Below are 25495 nucleotides of genomic sequence, written 5' to 3'. Positions count from 1 at the left end.
ATGTTAACAAAAGAGAACATATTTTGCCAAATTTCTCAGTTCGGATCTTGACTCAAGTATAACAGAATCCTTCTTTCGTCTTGTTTCATTTCCAGCTCTCTGAAAGTTTAACCAAAAATTCATCAGGGTGGCTTTTTGGGTATGCTGTTGATAGACGAACAAACAACTCTGAGGAATAAAAGTTCAGCATGCAAGTACTTACAGAAATGGTTAAGCCATTATCTGAAAGCATTGTGCACTATGTAACAAAACAGCTTTTACAGGAGTCTCTTCTGTCCCCAATCCAATTCTGGTTGAGCATGTAGGGTTGAACTTAGAACTATATAAACTGTGCGATTATCAGTTTGGGGTTTTTTTTGGAGGGCAGTAATTTTAGGTGTCCGCACTGGGCCACCCGAACTAATTACAGAACAGAATTTCTTTTGGAACAGGCAAGTATTGGATTCACAAAGCAAAACAACCCACCACAGAAGAATTCAGCATGCCCAGAACTCATTCAGTGGGTATCCCTTGCTCTTTGATTGAATCCAGCACACAACTATAAAGTACAATAGGTGACCAGTGACTTATTTTTGTATGGGTAACTGACCACTGAGAGCGGGGTGGGGGTGGGGGGTGGGGGGGGTAGCCTAGAAGAGAGTGAAATTTAGTGTTATGTAAAAAAGTAACTGGAATTTATTTTGAACAGTGTAGCATGTAAACCTTTTTTAGTGGACCGTGCTAAATAAATAATGATGTGTATAATATGGCCAATTTAAAAGATTTTTTTGTATTATTAACTAAAAAAACAAATCTGAAAAAAAAAACAAACCCAGAATGCTATTTGTATTTTTATTAACAGAATTAGGTAGTAGCAGTGACTTACCCCTGTTAGATGTGTGTATATTTTTGGATAATCAATTACCCTGGTTAAAATAATTCTGTAAAAGTAATTATATAATAATTAAAACATTTATAGGACATTTATAGGAGGTTAATGCCACTGGGGGGAAATGAATAAATGAATAAATAAAAATTAAAAATTATAAAAATTTGGTCTATTGAAAGTTCATGTTAGCTGTAAATAATTATCTGAAAATTCTGACTTAATAACTCAAAGGATTCGAGATGTTATTTCCAGATTTAACACAAGATAACATGACATAACAATTTGAAACTTTGACGTAATAACCCATAATCTTAACTTACTTGATCTTTAACTTATTTTTTTGCAGTGTTGGAACCAAGCTTCAATTGTTATATCTAAGGGCTGTAATAATTTAAGGTTTATATGTTTTCGGTAAGTAGCACAGAGATTCACTGGGTATGGAAATTGTGGATAACGATTAATGCGCTAGTAATAAACCCGTAACAATCTGTTACTTAACTACACTCTATTTCCCACAGTGCTCCGCTCTTGAGTGCACGTGTCAATGATGCCAGCAGACCGGACTGAACGTCACATTCCTGCATTCCCTTTTTCCTCAGTGTGGGACGTCGGAGTTGCCACTGGATAGCTAACCCTCTTCCCCCCTCGCTTTCTTTTAGAGAAACACACCCATGACACGGCGGATTTAATCTCTGGAGGCGATCCAAGGTTCGCCAGGAGTTCGCATTTCACTTCGGGTGAGGATTTACTTCGTTTTAAGACAACAGAAGGTGTTTTTCGGTTGGAGCGTTTCAACCGTTGTAACGAGATAACAGTTTTAAGAGATGCGCTGGATTTGCTGCGAGTTGTCTCGGTGAGTGACCTGGTTATGCTGGGATTGGTTAAGCCTCCACCAGCAGACCTGTTGATACGACAGAGTTGACGGAGACTTGTTTGAATTTGTAATTTATAGCCTTTCGGTTACTGCTCCTAAGGGCTAACGCTAGCCGGCTGGTTAGCCGCAAAGCTTGCGTCACCATTGTTACCGGCGATACGCGGGCACACGCAGACACACAGACACACACAACAGGGCGTGGAAGTGCCCCCAGATGTGGCTTTGTTACCTTAACAGGAACAATGCTGTGCAGCTGTTTTCAAAACCTCTGACATAAACGAACCGTCATGTATCGCTTCACTGACCCCGGTACACACGGTACTAGCATCACAGACAGCATGGGCGTGGTTATAAGTGCTAAATTTAAAAAAAGAAAGCTTAAGCTATAGTGGCACAGGTTGTTAGTCTTTCTTCGGTTTCTGTAACGTTGCGTCATACTTGCTTGACAGGAATCATGGGAACAGTCGCTTAAAGCGTTAAAGTCAATCAGCTGTGCTGAGCTAGCTGCAGAGCAGCACACTGTCTCAGCTGTTGGCCCTCACAACAAAGAGTGGATCATCACAGCTGCGACTGTGGCAGGACAGAGGCAGATCAACATTTCTGTCAGATTTGGAACGTCTGTCTAAATATATTTTAACATAAACTTTAGCTCATACTCCAATGATGAATGTGTTACATGTTATTCATTAATCATGCAGTCCTTAATGAGAAAACTTGGCAGACTTAATATTTTGATCACTAGCCGACCTGACTGTTGCTCTTTAGCTCATACTTCGGTGAAGTTTGCGCATGGCATTCCTGGGATTCCAGCTGTTTAGGGACTGATTGGATCAGAATGACTTTACTGATTTAAGGAATGTTTGCATGTTGCTACAAGTCAAAAAGCAGAGACCAAGGTAACCTTTTTTAATGCAGACTTAGAAGCTAGACCTATTTTGCATGATTGCATTATACAGGTGGTATTATTAATAGAGAATTTAAAAAAAGATTGTCTGCAGTGATGAAAGGATGTCTCTGCAGTGTATTTACCTTGTCACATTACTGTGATCACTCAGGAGACATATGCTATTTCATTAGAATGCCAAGTGGTCAGTCATGTTCAGCCACTTTCTCATTCTGTACATGTACATGTAAAGTCCACCCATTTGGTAACATTTAGCTGTTGTGAAGATAGTTCAGTCAATTATGATTTGGCCATGATCTGATAGTACATGAGCAAAGACATACTTGGTTGAGATTTGCCTACAGTTGCAGGGAATTCAAGGATATGTATGAAATTGAACTTTGATAATATGCCTATATTACTATCATCAAATAGCTGATCAAGAAAAAGAAAGATCTGATACACTATGTACCCCACATATGCTCAATAAATTGCTACAGTTAGGAAATATTAGAAATATCCATCCATTTGCTTTTTCACTTTGTGATATGTTGTGTAGTTAGATTGCTCTCACATTAATATAAAACTGAGTTTTGCTGATGTGTAAATGTGGCCTGAAAAAACGTTTCATTCATACTAATCTAAGAGTCAGTGCACCATCATCACCCCTGTGATCTGCCATCATGGCGCATGTGAATCCTGCATTGACGTGATGAACGATCGTTATTGTGAACTCTGTCCTGGGAGACCATACAGGGACAAAAAAAGAGAAAAGACAATAATGAAAGGCCGATCTCACCAGTGATGCCAGGGTTAATTTCCATAGCAGCAGGTAACTCTTACCTCTGTGTTGTATGTCAACGTAAGCATTAGAAAAGAGCTGGTGTTTAGGTCATGATGTAGACCCGGTTCCCTGTGTGTGCGTGTAGCGCTTTGAAGAATGTGGAGGAGGCAGAAATATAGCAGCAATCTTACGGAGAGAGTGGGAGCTGCCTGCACAAAACTGGATCATCCTGAGTCAGGCTGTAAAGCAGAAATCTAGCCTTGTTTCAGTGGGGGCTGCTCCTCATTACATTGCTTCTCTGGAACGGGTGAGTGAGTGGGAAATGAGAAAGTGAGGATAGAGTGATTACACGGTTCATGAATCAGAGAAACATACAGCAGTTCTGTGAGAGATGACGGAGCTCCAACATGTTATATACTATGGTTTTTGCAGTAAGCCATTGTGTTGCTACTAGTTGTGTTGTTTGTGTGGTTGATCTCTTTGTCAGCAGTTTTGTCATCATCTCAGCCCTGACCAATAATAGCCACAGCTCTGTTGAACACTCACCTGTGCCTGTCTTTTGACTTTTGGTTGCTGTTCACCTTTAAGGTCTCAGGACTGTTATCTACCCTCCATACATGTTAGGAAGCCTGTGAGCAGGTCAGCATGCCCTCATTTGTTTGTCACACCTCCACGCTCGTGTGTCCGGACAGAAGAGCATAGCAATGTGGAGCTTCAATCCCAGCAGTACTGCACATGCCCAGTCCATTCCCATTTGGTCAGTACAGGGACAAAGAGGGACAAAAGAGGACAATGAGGCTATTGTTTTAAGTATACACACACACCATTGTACCTCCCCTCTCGTGTGACATGTGCACACACTGTTAGTCTCTTCCACTGGATTCAGGTCGTTCTAATCACACACTTGTACACATAAGAGGGAAAAAATGGAATATTTTTATATTTTGTTTTATGTAACTTGTATTGCAGTGTGAAAGAACAGGTAGTATTTTATGACTTGAATAGCTCTGCTAGGAGAGTTGATCTTTGTAGAATGACTGTGTGATTTTGCAGTGGAGCGCATCTTTGTAGAAAAAAAATCTATATTTATAAAGTGCCAAAAAAGAATGACCTCTTAAGCTGATTTACATCAGTTGTTCTTTAGAGAACTTTCATGCAGTCGTTTTCAACACAACAATTCGTGGAGGAGAAACTCTTCCAGCGCTAGGGAGATGAATGAGGGCAGGATGTCAGACAAATGAACGGCATTGAGCATCCAGTTAATTTTCAGAGTTAATTGTGGGGATTAATTGCTATCAGTGTGCTCTGAAGCCATCAGCAAAGATCATCATCATCAAGTATAACTGAAGCTGAATGTCTAACCTTGAGGCTCCCTATCGCACATAAATTTATGTTTTTATATTGTTATGACTGTAACTTTTAGCTATGTAAAGGGATATTCCCCTTGTTTAGCCCTGACAATTCCCTTGTATCCATGTCATCTTTAGTAGTAACAATAATAGATCTACAAAGGCAGTTTTCTCGATTGTTGCCACCTGTTGCTCTGGTAACAGGATTTCTGCTTCTGTTTTGGTGCTGTACTTCCCGATGCCTGTCAGGGGTATCCTGAGGTTGACTACTTACCTACGTTGCAAACTTGACCAACAAGCCACCAATCTCAGGCTTACGGAGGTTTGAGAATGCCCTTTTTTTTGCCTTTGTATGAAAACCATAAGATGGACAAATATAGGGGATGCACTCTCTAAAGTGTGACAAATGTCTGAAAAGAAAATGAAATAGAATTTCCAGTTTCACTACCGAGACGCATTATGCAGAAAAAGTGATTGATTGGTGCCAGCCACATAATGCTTATTATTATCCCTCGGCTTTGTCAGAGAGTGGCACGCAATGTGAACAGTGACACTTTTTCAACTGCATTTTGTAGGCGATATATTTAAAGTGTTCATGTTTGCTAGGTAAGAAGACGCGCTCATCCTGGTACTACCGGTTCCAGTGAATGCAAAATAAGGTGCAGTATTAAAAGGATTTATTTGTCATTTACTTATAAAATAAATGAAGCACGTTGTGGAGTCCTGTATTATGATAGAAAATTGTCCATTTGTCATTACATACTGGCAGAGGTGTAAAAAATCTTTGAATCTCTGTGTCTTCAGTGACTGTTAATGTTTCATATGCACACAGGTGTTATTAGTACCCTTTGCTGACTGTAAAGCCCTTGATCCTAAGCAAAGTATGTGGTTGCTCCATTTAACCTATTTGCATACATCTATTACAGCAAGTATGTCTGCTGAATGATTAGAGTCAAAGAAGGCACGCAGCTCTTCTGCTCTCAAGAATAGACTACTCCAAATTATATTTAAGCTCAAGTGTGAGTTTCTTAAGCTGCCAGTCAGTAGTAGACCAGATTAGACGTATTACCAGCTCTCACTGCATGAGGTGAGAACATTGACTTGGATTCCCACTGGGTAGACGGGGTCTCATGTTGTGCTCTGTTTGGCTTGTGAGGATTATGGTTCTTACTGATTGGTTGTTGTGTAACCATATCAAAGGTTGCAAATCACCGAATGGTTTAGGCTTGTTTTTCTGTATTCACACAGTAGAAGCTGTGTTCTTTCCATTACAGCTGATTTCTTTTTAGTGAGTAAAATCCACGAAGAGAGTGACGCACATCACGTGAAGGAGTCCAAAAAGTCTGTTCCGCACTCTGACGCTTAAATTGAGTTTGTGCTTATGTGTTAAATTTTCATTGTAGGTACACTGAAACCAAAACCCCCCCTCCCCCAGCCACAAAAACCTACACCGAAACCTGGTGTGGTCCTCGACAGAAATGGAAGACTGGTTGGCCCGTTCAGTACCATTATTTCTTCCTTTTTGTGGATTTTCCATCTTCTTTTTCTGCTGCCAGTTTTAGAATTGACTGGAACAACTCGAAGATAAAAGCTCCATCATGGTGGTAAAGCATGGTACAGGTACAGCATGCACAGGTATAAATGCTGGGAAAGGCATCAGCCACTAGGCTATGTCATAGGCTCAACATAGATCCAGGGCACAAGTCATATTTAAGCTTTAGGAACAATAATAATAGTTTGTTCAATATCTCATTCAGTAGGCCTGGCAGTGTGTTAATTCAGCACATCAACAGGCTAACTTGTGCAGTGCATTCTCCAGAAGTTTAAGATAGTTACTAATTATATGTATGGTTTTCCAGAAAAGTTCCACTTTCCCTACAATTTGAAAAAAAATACGAGCCTGTGCATATGTTTTCATTTCATAAAATTACATTTTTGGATATGGCCATGCTTCAGCGTTCCTTTTGGACCACGATTAACTTCTAAACTAGTTGTGACAGTACTCTTTCATTATTCAGACATTAATTAGACACATTGATTAGAATGTCTACAGCAAAATTGATTTTTTGTGTGTGTTTATACACCACTCCTGTTGTAATTTTGCATATATTTGTCCATTAATTGACAAATATATGCACTCTGATTTTGGAGATACATCCAATCACGGACATGCATAGTGATGAAAGTATATCTATCGGTCCTCAAACAAAGACACAGTGTGCAGTCCAGTGCCACGCTGTGTCTGTCTGGCCAGTTTAGTATCAACATGAACACTGCTTCACTTTGGGCATCGATGCAGCTGACCTCATAGTCTGCTTTGCATTTTATAGGGTTAATGTTTCTCTGCTTGCCTGGAGGGTCACTGCCTGAGGTAACCCAGCTTCTCACCGCACATTGTTACTCCACTATTCATGCTGGAAAGGCTTTGTAATAAGTAATAAAGTGTGTATTTTTTGGCTGATAACAAGCTGTGAGACTCTAAAACATAGAGCGGCTCAGGTAAATTGTCCCTAACCGGAACCTGCCAGAACCACTCGGCTAATGACAATGGAACTGAAAGGTTAGGAGGAGACTTTGATGTCTGCAATTGTTGTGTACTGATATGCAATTTCTTAAGCGGCTTAAGTTTAGCAGTGAAGTTTGAGGGGAAGCTGGACAGGATGGCAGGCAGTTCTTTGTTGTAACAGCTGTTAGGATTGGGGCAAAAGAGCGAAAAGATGGAGACAGGAAAGAGCAGAGGAGTTAGAGCATTGTGGGTCAGGGGACTGAAAAATGTAGTTTGAGAAGACAGAAAAGAAGAATAGAGAAAAGAGGAGAGAGTGTGTTATACTGTGATGATTCTACAAGAAAATTAATACTACATAAACAGGTAGTATAAAAAAACTCCACAGTGCAACAACCACTGCAAAAGTTGCTTGAAATCTGGAGACATGGGTCAGGATATTTTATACTTTCTTACATGGTGCCCACAGCTGGAATAAGTGGATTCACACGTGTTTGCACTACTGGAGATACACTCTGTGGTGCCGGTGAGGGAGTTTGCAGGAAGCAGGACACATGAAGCCTGCTCGCTAGAGGTGAGTGTGCTGGACCGTTAACTGGACTGTTTGCACACTGGCGCAATCCAACATTACACAAACTTGTAGTAAAAAGCTGGAAAGTTTTAGACCGGCTAATGCTAAGCTTCATTGTGTTGAACACTTATCTGCTTATATGCACCTCGAATGCTTATGCACGTTTGTCTGCAAACCATTTTATACTACTTATCTTGGTCCAGGTCATATGACCCTGCTGGTCGATGCACATGCTTTTTTTGGAATGCAGTCTAAAATTTTCGCCACCCTGTAGTTCTTATCTATTTTAGAATAGCTATAGTAAGTAATTTAAACAAATAGTTGACAGTACCTGGGGTTGATGACAACTGGTGTGTTGAGTTTTTATCTAACCAAATTCCCTGCGCCAGGAGGGGAAGACATTGTTGCAAATCAGTGACTGTTTCTGTCTTGCTCGATACTTTTCTCTTCCCATCATTCTTTTACCGGTCAAACCTTGGTTTCATCTATACAAAGAATTTCTTTTATCAGAAAGCTCTTTTAGATGTTTTCTGGCACCAGTGGTTTGCACCTTGTTGCAAATCCTCTGTTTTTACGTTTTTGCATCTCTGACAGTGATACATCTATCTATTTTAGAGCATTCATGACTTGGCAAGAAGCTGAGAAGTTGTTTTTCTTAGGCAAGGAAAGAATCCTTCAATCATCTGCTGTAATTACCTTCTGTAGCCTTTCAGGCTTATTGGTTTTGCTAAGCTGGCCCGTGTCTTCCCTTTCTCAGGCAATTTACCACATTGTTGATTTGGCTACGTTTTTGCAATCTCTCTGATGGGTTTAGTTTGCTTTTTTTTCACTCACTTCAATATTTTTTTAGACGTTCATTGGGAGTTCTTGTGAAAAGGTATGAAACTACCATGGCCATGAAACTGCTTGTCAGTCAATTGTTCAATGGCTAAACAGTCAACACGCTATTTTTGTAAATCTCCTCGAATTAAAGCTAAAAGTCTGCACTTCAATCACATCTTGATTGTTTGGTCAAAAATCCCCTGTGAAAAAAGTACAAAAATTATGTCATTGTCCAAAAATTCATACATTAAATATTTCAGACAAACAGGTCAGGATACAAGGATGACGTAAGGAAAAAGTCACATTGGATGTTGTGTTAAAAATAGGCATTAGTGCCCACCCTGTAACTGTATGGATCTTCTCTACTCCCAAGTTGAAGATGTTTGTAAAGTATGCGTGTATCATAGGAGTCAGGTTAGGCGTGGATACAAAATGCAGCTTATTTAAATGTCAGAAATCTTCTCATTTCATGTGAGCGTATAGAAAGGCTGGACGATCATTACTAGTAAGTTAAAATGCAAGCAGGACTTCAGAATGATTTCATCATTGTCTGCATCTTTTTGTTATTTGAGAGCTCATATTGCTGATTGATCTTAGCGTGTATGGGGAAGATGAGACCTGTGTTTGGTGAATCTGAGCTGCCTTGCAATGCTATTTGTGTCCCTGACCTTGCAGAGTCAGTTCCTCTGTTTAGTCAAAGCTCTAAGATGGGCTACCAGCCTGCAGAGCTTCTTTATTTGTTATTCCTCACATATACACCAAATACAGTAGTATCCTTTTCTTTGTGAAGAGCAGGTCCTTGCTTTAATCTCCTATCCTTTTCCTGCAGCCTATAAGTACAATAATAGTTTGGCTTTTTTTACTGTTATACGTGATTGTATTTTATGACTAAACACTTATTTTTCCCTCATGAGAAAAAATAGATTTTTAGTCAATGTAGCCATGAAACAAATCAGAACTGCAGATTTAGAGTGCTGTGTTGCAAAACACTGCTGGGTAGACTCCATTCCACAGATGCCTCACTCCTGTGATATGCAGAACAAGCTTTATATCCTGAAGTTAATGCCATTGAGATGGACCTGGTGATTCGCTCATCCCCTACAGAAAGCACATAAAGGCTGTAATAGCACTGTAGAAATTGTCATAGATAGCAAGGCAAAAACCCCCAGAAGCTACGTGTATTTTGCATCAATCAAAGGGTCAATAATTGCTGGCAGCTGTTTACCCTTAGGCAGTAATCCCACACAACATATCAAGGACAACAGTAGGACAACTGACTGGATTGTAGCCACTATCAATATGCATCTATCAACATACTGTTGCATTCACACTATTATTGATCTACTTATTCAAACTGTGTTAAAAGTATTATAAGTCAATACTTTTAACTTCAGAGCTCAAGTGAATAAACACAGTGCTGTAAAAAAAATTAGTTTTGATTTCTTTTGTAATTTTTATGTGTTTCAGATTATCAAATTTTAATATTAGACAAAGATAAGTGAAAAAAAATACTAAATGCAATTTTCCAATTATGATTTTTTTTAATCAAGAGAGAGAAGATATCCAAATCTTCCTCGCTTTGTGTGTGCCCTAAACCAGCGGTCCCCAACCTTTTTTGCGCCACAGACCGGTTTATGTCAGACAATTTTTTCACGGACCAGACTTTAAGTTGTCGCGAATAAATACAACAAAATAAAACCAGTACTGGTAACAAAAAAGGAAATGCATTCATAACACAGGGGAAAAGACCCAGGGAAAAAAATGACGATGAAAACTGCTAAAATCTCTGAAAACCATAAATTTCACACCCGAGGTTCAACTCTCGCGGCCCGGTACCAAATGACTCACGGACCGGTACCTGTCCGTGGCCAGGGTGTTGGGGGCCGCTGCCCTAAACCTAATAACTAGTTGCACCACCCTTGACAGCAAGAACTGCAATTGAGTATTTGTAATAACTGGCACTGAGTGTTTCACATCCTCGTGGAGGAAGTTTGGTCCACTCTTCTTTGCAGAATAGTTTTAATTCGCTCACACTGCTGGGTTTTCAAGCACGAATGGCCTGTTTAAGGCCATGCCATTATCGGATTTAAGCCCAGACTTTGATTAGGCGTCTCTTATATAAGTTTATTATATATAAGTTAATTTACCATTAATTTTTAATGTCTGAAGTGAGTTTGCACTGTCCATGGTTCGTATACAGTGGGTCCATGTAAAATAGTGGTTTACACATTCGATTAACACATGACACATGAAAGGTTGCTGGTAGAGCAGTGGGAGACACAAATCCCTTTGGGGTTCCATGAGTAAGGGCGTCTGGCATAAAAATCTGCTAGGTCAGATATGCAGAGATACCCGCTGTGGCAACCAGCAGGGAGTATCCAAAAGTAGCAGGTTGTTACCGGTTTGGCTGAGGACATAGCGAGGGGCACAACTTGGATTGATTGGATTGTAAGATAAATTTGTCGCCTTTTTGGGCTGCATATGAGTATGAAAAGTGTTAGTTTCAGTCTTAAAATACACCAAATACCATGAAGATAACAAGTGTCTCTTGAGTCAGCAATGGCAACGAAAAGGGACAGCGCAGGGAAAACTTGTAAACCTCTGTAGAACTTTACTAAAGCCAACAGTGCACCCTTTTATGGTGTGCAAGTTTGCAAACAATCTCATCATAAATGTCACAATATATTTCCAAAGCTGGATTGAACTACTAGAAAAAAAGCCCTCCATTGGTCAAAGCCACAGAATTGTTTGTCCTTCCTTAAAATGGGGTCTCAAGTCCATGTACCAAGCATGACTGCGATAGCTGTGACCCTACATCCTGTTAGGCAGCTTTCTCAGTGATTATGATTGGCAATAATTGCAGCAAGTGACATAAGATCCAGTATCGCTAAAAATTAATTAAGGAAGAACTATGCTTGATTAAAGCAAACTAATTTTACTCAGACATATGGTTTAAAAGTTAAAGGCACCAAAATGGACCCCCTTTTTAAACCCTTTAGTTGTACTGCACTGCTGGCAAGGCAGACACCATTGTTTAACAGGTTCTTGCTTTCCATATGCCCCAGCTCTCTTCCTACACTCATAAAAAGCATCCTGTCAACTTGTGCATAATCCTGCTAACAAACAAAAAGACAAACCAGAAAGCAGTAGTGAAAACAGAGTTACCTCGGCAGAGGTAACAAGTAGTGAATCACTGCATCTATACGGAGATTGGAGAAAATATGAAAGCATGCAAACATATATGTAGATATATGCATGGGTGTGCCAGGGGATGCTTGTACTTGTACATGTGTGCATGCATTCATAAACTTGCAGGTCCCGTGTTGCTGAGCACACACTTGGTTTGAGTGTGCATATTTCTGTAACCTACTAATTGCAAATCACCAGGCTAATCAGAGCCCTGGCATTAATGTATGGTGGATTATATTATTGACACGTATGGATTACAGTGCTGACTGTGAGTCAGATGTATAACATGTTGACCTGCTAGTGTTTGTGGAGATTCACGTTACTGTCTCTCAACAACAGTTCAGAACCTGATGTCTGATCTTCTAGTGGAGGATGTTGATGTTATTTGCTGACTGTTCTAAATTTGTTTAGAGTTGTTGTTATGCTAGCTTAATTTAGAAATGATCCTGCCTTTGTTGTACGTCTGTTTGAAAAACATTGCCCTTCATGCAGTGCAGAAATTAGTAAGATCAAATTTGATCTTGGAAAAAGAGATTGCAGAATATGTTTAGGAAATACCACTCCCCATTACTCTGGCATTAGGCAGCACTGTTGCATCATAGCCAAAACAAAGCCTTTAGACTTTCTGTAGCTGACTTGTTGGCTGCAAATGCACAGGACTCCCCAGCGAGTCCCAAGGGCTCAGCAGATACCATTCTGCTTGCTCCAGCCATAAATCCTCTTTGCATGGCTGGTGATCAAGCCGTGATGTAAAGGAGCTTAGTAGCAATAGACAGACAGCCAGGAAGCTGCTTCCCTGTTGGCCGGGGGTCAGGTGATCACACAAAAACACTGACAGGAGACAGAGGGAGAGAGACGGCGAGGTAAAGGTGGGAAAACAAACTGACATTGAGAGGTTTGTGAATGGTGACAGCCAACAGGGTTTGTGGAGCAACTTTTCAAAAGTTGGATTGATAAGCTGAGTGCCTGCCTGGGCCTGCTGTAGCTCCACCTGAACACAAGTTTTCTATCTTGTGTGTTGGACAGTTTGTTGGAAGCAGGCAGTGCATGTATGGGTGTTTGCTGACAGCAGGGAGGCTGTGTACCTTCTTCAAATGTCAGGGAGTTGAGGTGGAAAAGGTAAGAAAAATGTGTTTAGCTGTTCCTGAGCTGCACGCAGTGATTATTTTAGGTAAATCTCCCAGGGATATATTTGATCAAGTGACTCAACAGTTTGTCTGTATTGGGTCGTTGGACTGATGTCCACGCACCTCTTTGACAGTCAGTGTCTCGATATTGAAACATTTCTTATAATGACTATATAATGACTGTCAAAAAGTTGAGCTTCACTTACTCTTGTACATTTCTTAAACTTCCTTTCCCCACAGGTCACTTTCCTTCCTCCCTCCCTCCCCTTCCTCCCCCTTCACCCATCACTGCACCCGTTGCCATGGAGAGCTCTTCGGTGGCGTCTGCGTCGTCCGAGGCTGGGAGCACACGCTCGCAGGAGATAGAAGAGCTGGAGCGCTTTATCGACAGCTATGTGCTGGAGTATCAAGTGCAAGGGCTTCTGGGAGACAAGGCAGATGGAGACTTGGACTTGGACAGTAGCTGCAAGGTACCCCAGGTCAGAGCTATATCACATCAGCAGTACTGTATTTGATTATTCCAGGCCTTGGTGGTGTCTGTGGATTTTTTTTTTTATCTTCCCAAAAAAGACTGGAAGGTTTCTCTCTGTGTCAGCTGCCATTAGTGTTGTAATGAATACTGTGTAAATAGAGAGAAAGTGGAAGGGCATTCGTCAGAGATGTACCACGAAGATAGATTATTGGGTTAGGGTGGTATTTTGAGGTTAATGTCAGAGCGTTCATTGTTATGAAGGTAGCTGTCTTTTTACCTAGTTAGATTACCATGGTAACTAATGCCAAACACATAATATGGCCCGGAGCAGGTTATGTTCTGAGTTTCAGTTCGCAAATGACTGTGTGAGAGCCACATTCTCACAGGCTCTTACATTTTTGGTATGCTCTATGTGCCATATAGATTCTCTGATGAAGATATATGTTTATTCACAGTTTTCTGCAGGATCACTCTCATTTTATTTGTATGAACAGTGATTTGGCATTTAATGATTTAGGTTCTTTATAGATTGGTATCATCTAATACTGTCTCTGATTGGCCGGTTTTGCACTGAAGAAAAGTAAAATAACACATCTAATCTCAGACATTTGAAACAGAAATTTAGAAGTTCAACTTCAAATAGTGACTTGACTGATTCAGGACGGTGATTTAACTACAACATGACATAGAAGCTCAGTAGTCTTGCTCTTATATGCGAACACAACAGAATCTAACCAGTTGGCATCCAGCTGAATAGAGTTCCCCATTGCAAAGAGACACATCTCAGATGATCTCATTGAAAGAGAAAGATCGATTCCAACATGTTGGCAATCCGTCTGCATTTATGAATTAGATATATTCAATTAGTCAATTATTTGCAGGCCTTGCTTTCCACCAGGGTGACCTGTGCATGTGCCATTTGATCAACCAATGTACGGCCAATCACTGGACAACCACAGATTATTGGTTAATTAGTAGCTGTCCCTATTTTTATTGTAGTGTGACAGAACCATAATGCAAAGAAAGCATGGCAGTGTTGAACTTACATTGTAGTTCACCTTTAGCTGCTTCAGCTGCCTTGACCTAGTTTATTGGCTGCTACACAAACTATACACCAGGCTTTAAGATTTGGTCAGAAACATAATTTTGAGTCCGTTTTAAAAGCAGAACTTCAAAGTAAATTTGAATATGCTTTAATAAGACTTTAAATATGCCGTAATTGTTAACCTACCTACTTTGTTTTCTCTCTTCTTCAGTGGACAGATGACTGCAATGATAAGAAAGATGGTAGCTGGACATCATCACAAGGACGAGGCACATCTAAGCCAGTGAGTGTTTGTCTGTTCACAGCTCTATCTTTGCTAAATAGAGGTGGGGATCACCAGATACCCTGTGATATGAAATGATCACAATATATGACTCACAATACAATATTATTGCAATTTTTAACATTTTGCAAGATGCTGACCGTTGCAATAACATATAGTGGGACTTGTCATGTTTTGTCCACCGCAAATGACATTACACTTTGTCAACATCTGTTTTATCCAGTAAGATGAGATAAGTTGCCTCACTTCAATTTTTTTGTTTGCTGGAAAATGAGCATATCGACACTGTCGCTAGCATGTGCTATAACTGTTGCTATAAGATGGAATCAGTTTGCTAACAGTCTGATATGAGTGATTGAATGGGGTCAAGTTGGCAATTACATGCAATCTGTTTCTGATAATATAACAATCAACAGTGATAAATTGTGAAAAATCACATATCTGTTTCTGTTTACCTAGACAGAAATTCACATTTACCTATTACAGTTGTATTCAGCAACCAGCTGGTAACCAGTTGAGTTGAGTATCCTTAAGTTGTGCTCATTGACAATGACTTATTCAGACTGATGGCAACACATCTGTCTGCATTTGAAAAAACCAGATTATTTGCAGACCTTTGACAGTCTCTCTAAGTCTGATTGCTCTCAGTCCAAGTCAGACTGCAACTGCTTGCAGACAGGTAGCCTCCTATCAGTCAATTGCCTTTATGCTTACCATTATGCTGAACATAATGTAATGCTGCTGTTGTGTTAATATAAAGATGTTAAATCACTAACAACCAAAATAATTTGGATGCCTAAAACAATAATACAAAAGCTTTAGTCATTGTAACACATCTCCTAGGCAAGGTTAGATGTATACCGTTGCACATAGTAGTTGCTGATCTGAAAATAGTCCTAATTTTACCCAGTGCACCCTTTCAGTCTGCTCGAGCTGCATATTGACTTACTCTCTGGTCACTGGATCACCACAATGATTAAATCACATGTTTTCCTTCTCTCTGTTCTGTACATGCTCGTCCGTTTTCTGGGCTCTGTCAGCTCTTCAGTGTATGATTGAAAGAGCTCTGTAACACCAACCTTTAGTCATTCATCTACACTTTCTACATTGAACGCATGTTCATAGTGACTGTCATGGGACACTATGACGCTAGAACCAGTAATTAAAAAAATACTAAGTGAGTTACCAGCTAGTTAGTCTGTTAAATCTGAGTCTGTGTGTGTCGCTCTGGTGCGTTCTTACAATGCAGATTTTGGTGATTTTTTATTGTTGTATTGTTGCTCTCCAGAGTTGACTTTTTAGCAGCATGGATTAGAATGATCTAACAAAATAAAGCAGGGTAGCTGAGGTCAATCTTTTTCCATTTTCCATGTTCAGCAGGTTTTGACATTGACTATCTAGAGCAATGGTCTAATATATATACACACACAAAGCATGAGCAAAAAGGAGGAAAAATGGAAAACCAAAAACAAAGACCATAATTTCTTTCGTTAACTCTCTCAACTCCACAGGATGAATGGGAACACAGCAGTAATGGCAGCACAGGTTCCAGGCCCAGTTCAGGGTCCAGACCTGGATCTGGCTCACGATCTGGCAGCAGGGGGCACAACAACCAGTACAAAGGTTCTGCCAAGGTACAGAAATACATGGGTTTGTCTGCTTTTGAGTTGGATTAACTTTCTGAAAGTGCCTCACTAACATGACTTTAATCAAGATGAAAGTAAATGGAAAAAAACCCTGATACCATGGTCATTTGTGCGTTCAAGCTGTCAGAACAGATTTAGATGCTTCAATGCTCCAATTTATCCTCTTTAAGGAATTTCTCCTCCTGAGAAGCCAGGTTTGTTCTCATTTGTCAGCTGGTCCAGCAAAATGAAGGCACATTAGTTACATTAGTTACTTACAGAGCAGACACCACCTTCAGTGAGTTGTATGCCTACAAAACATTAGACCAGGAACACGGGGAGCTTTGAACAGAGATCACTGCATTACACTGTACATGATAATGTAATGCCCATGACCATTTGTTTCTCTGCCACAGCAGTTAATTTTTCAGTTCCATCATGGTAAAGACTGAAAAGGTCCTGAGCCAAATTATGAAACCTTGTAGAGAGATAGAGCGTTAAAAAAGCAGGGGCAAAGGAAGAGCCAGTAAAGCTTTGGTTTACCTCAGCAGAGGAAAAGTTTGGAGGCTTCCTCATGTCCTGTTGGTTAATGTTAACATAAAATCCAGATAGGCTTAGTTTGCGCCACAGGACAAAGTCGTTTAATGAAAACACGTTAACATACATGGATTCCTTTCTTTTCTTTTCTCTTTTTTACTGATTTCAAATCATTCACTCATTCAAATCACTGATTTCATGTTTCCACAGTTTCTGATTAAAACTTTCACATAGTTCTGGCATATTGATATACAGTCACAGCTATTGGTCATGTTAGCCACATTAGCTGCTCAAAATCCTGAGAGAAACAATTTCCCTTTTGTTAGGGATATAACAGTAGTCAACTGGGTCTCGGTTTCAACAGCAGAATGCTTCAGAATTTTAGGCTCTAAACACTGCTAACAATGAGGGAATGTAAAGCAGGAAGCTGCTCATTCTCTACACAAGGCCTTGCTTGTTGAGGATTTTGCTTCTGGTTATGGTTGGTTATGGAGTTAAGTCTAGGCAGAAACGTCTTGGCTACAAATAAAGTCTTTCTAGAATAACTTTGGAGGAACAAATGATTTGGAGGATGCTTTGTGAAATGTTACATACAAGTTGAGTAATGTGGACATGGGATTGGTGAGAAGTATTTTGTAGTCATGCTGAAAATATTTTTTCTTCTTTTTCCTTGTGTGTTATCTAGAATGGCAACAGAGAGGGATCCTTTGACATCCTGGGGACAGACATATGGGCTGCTAACACAATGGACTCACATGGGTAGGTACCTTTCTGTTTCACACACCTGTCTGCTGGATATAGCTTTTGGATGGTCATGTGACAGACAGTAGACAGCACAGTCTCGTAGCAATTGTTTGTTCCTCTCTTTGGTACATTTTGTAATTTTGTTTGGTTACTCTTTTCACTTCTGTAAGATTTCCTCTCCACTTGTGGTCAGCGGTTGCAGTTTAGCACTTGAGCTCCATTAGTGTCCTGTTTTTAACCTGTTTTATCTTTGTAGTCCAAGACAGTAGTTTCAACATTCAGCTTGACCTTTAGCAAATCTGTTCAGCTGTCGTTCCAAACTAAGTATCTCTTCACTCAACCTTAATCACGAGGGAGAAAAAAAAACACATTTAAACTACATCTGAGCTACCGGAGGCTCGACTGTTTAGCCCCAGTGCTCTAAATCCTGTTACTCTTTATAAATGACGTCTCTGCGTGAATCAGCTTCTGTGTGTCCAAGAGGTTTTTCAAACAAGAGCTAGACGTGAGACTTAAGAGCAGAGGGGGGAAAGTCAAAACGTTAGAGAAAGGAAATGAGCGAAACATAAATCAGTTAAAAGTGGAGGCAGGACTGGTTGCCATGGTAACATCTGCACAGCAGCGACTTCCGTCCACGCTGGCACAACGGAGCATGCAGTGAGTGATGCAGCCAGCATGGTGGGATGATGTAAGCAGTTTTTTCCTCACGCAGGTGGAGACGTGTTACAGGGTTAAATGTTTTACTAAAACACACTGATTCATTCAAGTATGCATTCCTGATAAAAGCTGTGTGTGTGTGTGTGTGTGTGTGTGTGTGTGTGTGTGTGTGTGTGTGTGTGTGTGTGTGTGTAATATGGAAACATAGTGTATTATATATTGTATATCAGATGATATAATAAGAAAAACTAAGGGTCTCATTAGCAATGGTACCCTGCAAGCAGATTATAAATTATACAGTATAAAACATGCAGAAATGTGTAAATCATTTTATACACATATAGAGCCAGAGATATAGATGCATAAACAATTCACATGTTTATACATCTGCATTCACACAACCAGGCATTGAAAAATTACATACATTACGTTAATCAATGACAACCTGAAATATTAAGAAAAGCAAGCCATTCATTATATAAAATCTCATGTCCCCCCCCAAGGGAACTGGTTCTTGAACACCAGTTGCTTTCGTAAGTAGAAGCTTGTGAAGTTTTATCTGGATTTAGTGAAAGTATAATTAAAGCCTTTTGAAAAGCCAAAAATAATTTGAAGGATAACTTTAAAGGATGGTGATGTAACAAGAAATCAAGAAATATCACAATGTCTCTCTATATCTTCAAAATAAAAAGGCAAATAAATCATTTCTAAGGGATTTGATTAAAAAGAAAATGTCCCACATAATTTTTAAAATGAGTTTTAACAACTTTGTAGCAGTTTTCATGCAAGTGATCCAAATAAAGTCCAGATTATCCCACACAAGACCTGCTAAAGATCTGCATTTCCCCTCATATGCACTTATGCAGAGACTCTCCATGACTCTAACTGTTACTTTGTCTCCTCCTTGTAGAGGTGCAGGCTGGGACGTGCAGCCAGAGAAGCTGGACTTTAGCCATTTTCACAGAAAACACTTCAGAGGAACACCAAAGCACCTGCCACACATTGACAGAGAAGGGTAAACTATACATTTATTTATGTTCAGTTATTTTGTCTCACTGGTGGAACTCAGAACAGTTTTGATTGCTCTATACCACCTTAATTTATAGCATCATACAACCTCCTGATCTCACCCGTTCCTCTCTTACAGGATAATCAAGAACAAGTTTGAAGAAGATGATGGTATAGACATGAACGACATAGAAAGGTTCCTACCCCATCTTCGCTCGGTAAGTCTCTGATTTTTTTCTTGTGTGAAACTAAGCCATCCCAGTTTAGTACTGCAGTGAACAGGTGTGAGAAAGCCATTCACAGGTCACAACTTTAAGAAGCTTTAGCAATACTGTGTGATTTGCTGTTAGAGAGTGACCCCTGGTGGTTAGGTGAAGGAATAACATGGACCAAATGGAGTTCAGAGTCAAGAGTGCTGGAGTCCGGTTTTTGATTAAATTACTATTAAACATAATTACAGGAATGATCTTTCTTGTACTAAAGGAGCAATTTGTATTGTTAATTTCTTTTTTTTTTTAAAGAAAAAAAAGGAACTTAAGGGTGCAAGATGAGTCTGTGTTATATGTATTTTCTGAGACTTGTTGATTGAAAATAAAAACTTTAGTGACATCCGCTGGTCAGATGCAGGAGTGAGCTGTAACTGTGAATAATGATGTTATATCTCCCTCTAGTGGGCAAATGTTTGCATAACATATATGCATAGATGCCCAAATGATTCACACAGAAGAGATGTGGGTTGTTGGTTTCTGAGGCAGTCGCTGTTTTAGTCAGCGTCTGATTATCTCTAACAGCACTCGTGCAAAACTTAATGAGTAGGTTCACATTTTCTCCAAGTGTGTCTCAAAACAATACTTGTACCGTGATAGAAGTTATAATACTTTCTCATTTCAGTCCACAAAATACAAAAATGTATGCCTCAGTATTTCTGTGTACGTGCATTCTTTAGTTTAGTTGAAGTCCCCATGCAGTGTTTTCTCGCTTTGTAATAAGACAAAAAGGCAAATGTTGTACAAACTATACTGTCAGGTCAGTGTACAAGCAACAACATAAGTTGACCCAGAGTCTTCAAGCAACTTAAAGAAGTCCAGACGCTTTTCTTTCCAAGCTCCTTAGACTACCATGACCTGGATGGCTGAGAACCTTCACAGACATATTGACCCAGAGTGTTTTCCAGATCACCAAGAACCCAATAATTTGAAAAACAAGAATGAAAAGAATGAAAATATAAATAAAATCTATGAGTGTTCAAAAGAGTCAAATAAAAGAGCAATAGAAAACATTTACAGTGAGCTGTAATAAAGCATATAATAGAGCAGAAAAAGAGCGTCCTCTAGAGATTTAAGAAATTGCCAGAACCTCCGTGACACAGAGGAAAAATGCGGAGATAAAAGATTTTTTTAAAAGAACTTCTTCAATATATTACAGATATATTGTGGACTTTAAAAACAAATAGTAAAATTTTAAAATCTATTTGAAATATCACAGATAGTGATGTGCTATTTTCATTGTACTGGTTAAACATTGATCAGCTGCATTTTAAATCATCTGCAACACAGAGAGAGAGAGAGAGAGTTTGAGGTAAAGTTGCAGCAGTCCAGCTGAAATCCTTTAGCTGCTAAACTGGCTTTAACTTAGTGATTGGTTCTCAGTTGGTAAAAGCTTCGTTTAACAGCATCCTTGATTTGATCGTTAAAACTCAAATAACTCTCCATATAAACACCATGATTTTCAACTGCAGTTTGGAAGATAAGTATCTTATCTTGATGTTTGTGGAGCGTGGGAGGCCAAATCAAATAATAAGTAAAGTGAAGTCATTATGTTGAAGTGTTTGTTTTTTTTGCCTGCTTAACAGTGATAGTGAATTTTGTATCTATGAACAATAGAGCAAGAGAGGTAGCGTGTACAATTTAAGTAAAAAAGGACCTAAAACGGATCCTTGAGGGATGCCGCAGTTAATGGAAGTTAGGAATGGCGAGCAGTTTGGACTCTAAAGGTGCCATCAAATAAGGAAATCCAGTTTAAAAATATTTAGTTTAGATCATTGTCTAAATGCAGTAAAGTCCAGAAGAGCCAAAATCAGCAGATAAAAAGATATCATTATAAACTCTTAACAGGGCAAAATCTGCATCTTTCTTAAATTAGACTGAAATCTCTTAAACATATTAAAAGTATTCAAGTATGAAAAACTATGAAAAAACTTGAGAAAGGCAACTTTTTCTAAAATCTTGACAGGGAAAGTAACCTTATATATATTATAGGGTTATTCTGAGTTCCTGAACTATTGAGGAGGTTTAGCATCTTCTCTAAATGGGATCTAAGTGCCTCTTACTTACATTACTTGCAGTCTAAAGGGCAACAGCCGTGTTTCTGAACGTGACGTGTCTCGCATCAACAGAGTAAAAGTCATTTTGCAGCTGGAATGCTTCTCTGTATAAGGTATTGAGCATTGTGTTTTCCAACATGATTTGTGATTCATTGAGGTGACGAGAGTTCACATTAGGTCACTCCTGTCACCTTCCTCTCTTCCTCCCCTGCTTTCTGAGCCAAAATATCCTCCGTCTTTCATGGTGTTTAAGCTACAGTGTCTTCCTCTTTCCTTCCCCTCTTGGCCTTTGAGCTGAGCTGCGCCGCTCACGCAGCTTGGGCTAAGATGGATCTAGGTGAGCGATCGAGATGGCTTCCTCACTGTATCATTTCTGAGCCAAGATTGTCGTTTCCGTTCATTCAGTAAGGGCCAAAAGATAGATGGGGTCATCAGCGTTTCTGTGCTGCGATCGGGATCAGAGACGCAGAGCTGGGAATTGAGTGCCACATTTTCTGTTTTGTTTTCCCTGACATTTCTCAGCTGTTTCTGGCAATTCTCATCTTCTCCCAGTTACTCTTTCACGTTCCGATTGTGTGAATATCGAGCCCTGGCAAGCTGATCGCAAAACCATGCCCTGTGGGGTCATGCAGCTATAAAGCAAGGCCACTGATGCCCAGTTGTTTGTCATACTAACAAGGCCATTCACTGACACTCTCTTTGGTCTCGAATAGCCCTCAAGATAACAGGAAGGGTACTTAAGTCTTCCACAAGAGACCACAGTGTAAAATAAAACAAAATCAATGTAAACCTTGGTTGGAATGATAAGCACAGGGGTTTGTGTTTGAAAGTATGTACATCTTTTTGTGGCTCGTTAGATGACTAGAATTTTTGTAGTTAACTGATAACCAGCATTATTACATTAAATTACAAACTGCATACCCCACTGCGCATGGTTTTGTTACTAATAAGATAAGATAAGATAAGATAACCTTTATTAGTCCCACACGTGGGAAATTTGTTTTGTCACAGCAGGAAGTGGACAGTGCAAAAGTTATGACGCAAAAATTAGAATACAATAAGAATAAATACAGTACACAGCTGTACAGAATAGAATAAAATAATATACTATATACAGTAGAATAAAATAGAATAAAAATATACAATAAGATAAAAATAGAATACGAATGCTATATACAACTGAGTAAAAATACAACGATGCCAGAAAAGATTATTGCACTTAGTGTTATTGCACATGTGTGGATGTGTGTGTTTGTTCAGTTAAAGTCTTTGTTGTGGAGTCTGACAGCAGTGGGGAGGAAAGACCTGCGAAATCTCTCCGTCCCACACCGTGGGTGCCGCAGTCTCCCACTGAAGGAGCTGCTCAGTGCTGTCACAGTCTGCTGCATGGGGTGGGAGACGTTGTCCAACAGGGATGACAGCTTAGCCGCCATTCTCCTGTCACTCACCACCTCCACTGGGTCCAGAGGGCATCCAAGAACAGAGCTGGCCCTTCGGATCACCCTGTTCAGTCTCTTCCTGTCCCCAGCAGAGATGCTGCCGCCCCAGCAGACCACACCATAAAAGATAGCAGAAGCCACCACAGAGTCATAGAAGGTCTTCAGGAGTGGGCCCTCCACCCCAAACGACCTGAGTCTCCGCAGCAGGTACAACCTGCTCTGCCCTTTCCTGTAGAGGGCATCTGAGTTATGAGTCCAGTCCAGTCTGTTGTTCAGATGAACACCAAGGTACCTGTAGCTGTCCACAGCCTCAATGTCCATACCCTGGATGTTCAGTGGTTGCAGTGGAGAATGCTTGTGCCTGCGGAAGTCTACCACCAGCTCCTTGGTTTTACTGGCGTTGATCTGGAGGTAGTTCAGCTGGCACCAGTCCACAAAGTCTTGGGTCAGTCCTCTGTACTCCTTGTCGTCCCCATCAGTGATGAGGCCGACTATTGCAGAGTCATCAGAGAACTTCTGCAGGAAGCACTGGGTGGAATTGTGGGAGAAGTCTGCAGTGTAGATGGTGAAGAGGAACGGAGCCAGAACCGTTCCCTGTGGGGCCCCTGTACTGGAGACGACCCTGTCCGACACACAGCCCTGAGTCCTCACATACTGTGGTCGGTCGGTGAGGTAGTCCAGGATCCAGGTAGTGAGGTGATGGTCCACTCCAGAGTTCTCCAGCTAATAGAAAGGGAGTCGTGTTTCTTCAGTATTGTCATCGCTTTTATTGTCATGAATCTCTATTAAATAAATATATATTCTCAGCATCCTGGCTCTGTATTTATGTTTGCAGGGATCTCTCTTTTCTGCTGGTAACTTGCTGCACTTAAGCAGTGATCCTTGGTCGTAGACATGGACAGCTGAATATCCCATAGACTAGTAGTTATTCCGGTTGTACAGTACTTTTCCACTGGAAGCCTCCCTGATGAGCACGTGCATGTTGTTGCAGACAAGTCTTCCTGGTCACAATAAACTGGCAGACATGCAGACATCCTCATGGGGTATCTTGTTCACCTTCTGAGGAAAAAAGCATTTAAGCTTATGCCTTGACATGCTCACAAATAATGAAACTCTAAAAAAACATCTGTATTAGATGCCCATTCTCCTTTATGTAATATTTAGTCATCAGGGGATTTTTATTTATTTCTTTTGTCTTTGAATAGTTTCATTTTGTGCCGTTATATACGTATTTTTTCCAACATAAACATTTTTGCACCCATGGCCTTGCAGCCTGCTGACAAACCAATTTCTGACAATTCAGATTTTCATTCTAAAAACTATAATTGGCAGCATATACATTTAAAAGCTTTTCTTCAATGCAAAATTTTATTCTCATAATAAAATCTTTTAAACTTCACACTTCCTGTACACCAATCTTTACCTGATATAAGCTTCTTTTCTACTTCTACTTACTCAGTTTTGCTCGACTTGACTTGGTTTTCCGTTTGGCAGTAGTATGGGCTACCAGGTACTTTTTCAGTACCTACTTGGGTGGGGTTCAAAGCCAGTTGAGTCATGCCAAAAATGTGATGTCAACAGACAGAAGGGCACCGAGTGACATCACTGCATGAGCCATGAGAGCGACTCCTACACTAGAATCAAACCCACCATTTTTCCAACCCTGCCAATTTAGTTTGGCCAATTTTGTGTTTTCCTCAGTAAGAACTCGCTAACAGATCACAACCACACCAATCACAGTGTTGTTGATCACAGTGTTGTGTGTTTGCTAATGTGAAAACTGACTATTTTCCTGTGCTACTATGCGCATGCATGAAAAGAATGGGCTCGTAATCTGACATTGGTGATGCTGCCCAGCCAGTCACCAAGCGAGGATGCTGAAAAGTATCTGATTCCTGTCCCTGGTCGGTTGATCAGTGTGTCTTTATATATAATATCAAATATTGTGATTTGGAAGCGCACTTTTAGAGGGCATCTTCAACCAAATCTCCAAAACAAGAGAAAACTGGACTAGGGTAATGCAATATGGGGTTCTTCCTTTGCCCACACTCTACCAAAGCTGTTCTCACATACAAAAACTGGACAATGTCATGAGAATCAGGTCTAAACATAGTCTGAAGTTGTTTTTTTCTCACATGCAGCACACACAAGGTTCCACCTCCTTTGTGGAAGAAACAATTAAACCACTGATTCATAACTATTTTGGCTTAACGGGCACGAAAAAGCTGTGAGTAGACATTGCTCCTTATTATTTGTCAGTTGTTGATAGTTGTGCCATAGAAACATCACTCCTCTCAACTTCTTAGATGGTAAAATTAGCCTTGGGGGCCCACTTGGGGCTAAGATATATCAGTTTTAATTAAGAGGCAATAGAATTGCATCAAGATTAAAG

General features: G+C 40.1%; 1 protein-coding gene across 5 annotated transcripts in view; it reads left to right on the top strand.

The window, feature by feature from the left end:
* Positions 1 to 1386: 1386 nt before the first annotated feature.
* The window catches only part of ctif (CBP80/20-dependent translation initiation factor), a 59887-nt gene continuing 35778 nt past the window's right edge, over positions 1387 to 25495 (top strand). For 2 of the 5 annotated variants that reach the window (XM_013910159.1, XM_013910150.1), the window contains exons 1-7: positions 1387 to 1605; positions 13211 to 13449; positions 14699 to 14770; positions 16282 to 16404; positions 17618 to 17691; positions 19244 to 19348; positions 19481 to 19559. In XM_013910159.1, coding sequence (XP_013765613.1) covers positions 13273 to 13449; positions 14699 to 14770; positions 16282 to 16404; positions 17618 to 17691; positions 19244 to 19348; positions 19481 to 19559 — 630 coding nt within the window. In that variant the 5' untranslated portion in view covers positions 1387 to 1605; positions 13211 to 13272. Of the gene's footprint in view, positions 1606 to 5364; positions 5418 to 12943; positions 12963 to 13210; positions 13450 to 14698; positions 14771 to 16281; positions 16405 to 17617; positions 17692 to 19243; positions 19349 to 19480; positions 19560 to 25495 lie in introns of those variants that run through there. The other 3 variants (XM_013910154.1, XM_005720376.1, XM_013910155.1) reach the window with 3 other exon arrangements.

This window comes from Pundamilia nyererei, unplaced genomic scaffold (assembly GCF_000239375.1).
Source record: "Pundamilia nyererei isolate P.nyererei 1_Seehausen unplaced genomic scaffold, PunNye1.0 scaffold00002, whole genome shotgun sequence".
Lineage (NCBI taxonomy): Eukaryota > Metazoa > Chordata > Actinopteri > Cichliformes > Cichlidae > Pundamilia > Pundamilia nyererei.
Note: the sequence above shows the minus strand (reverse complement) of the source record. Positions and strands in the feature narration are given on the sequence as shown.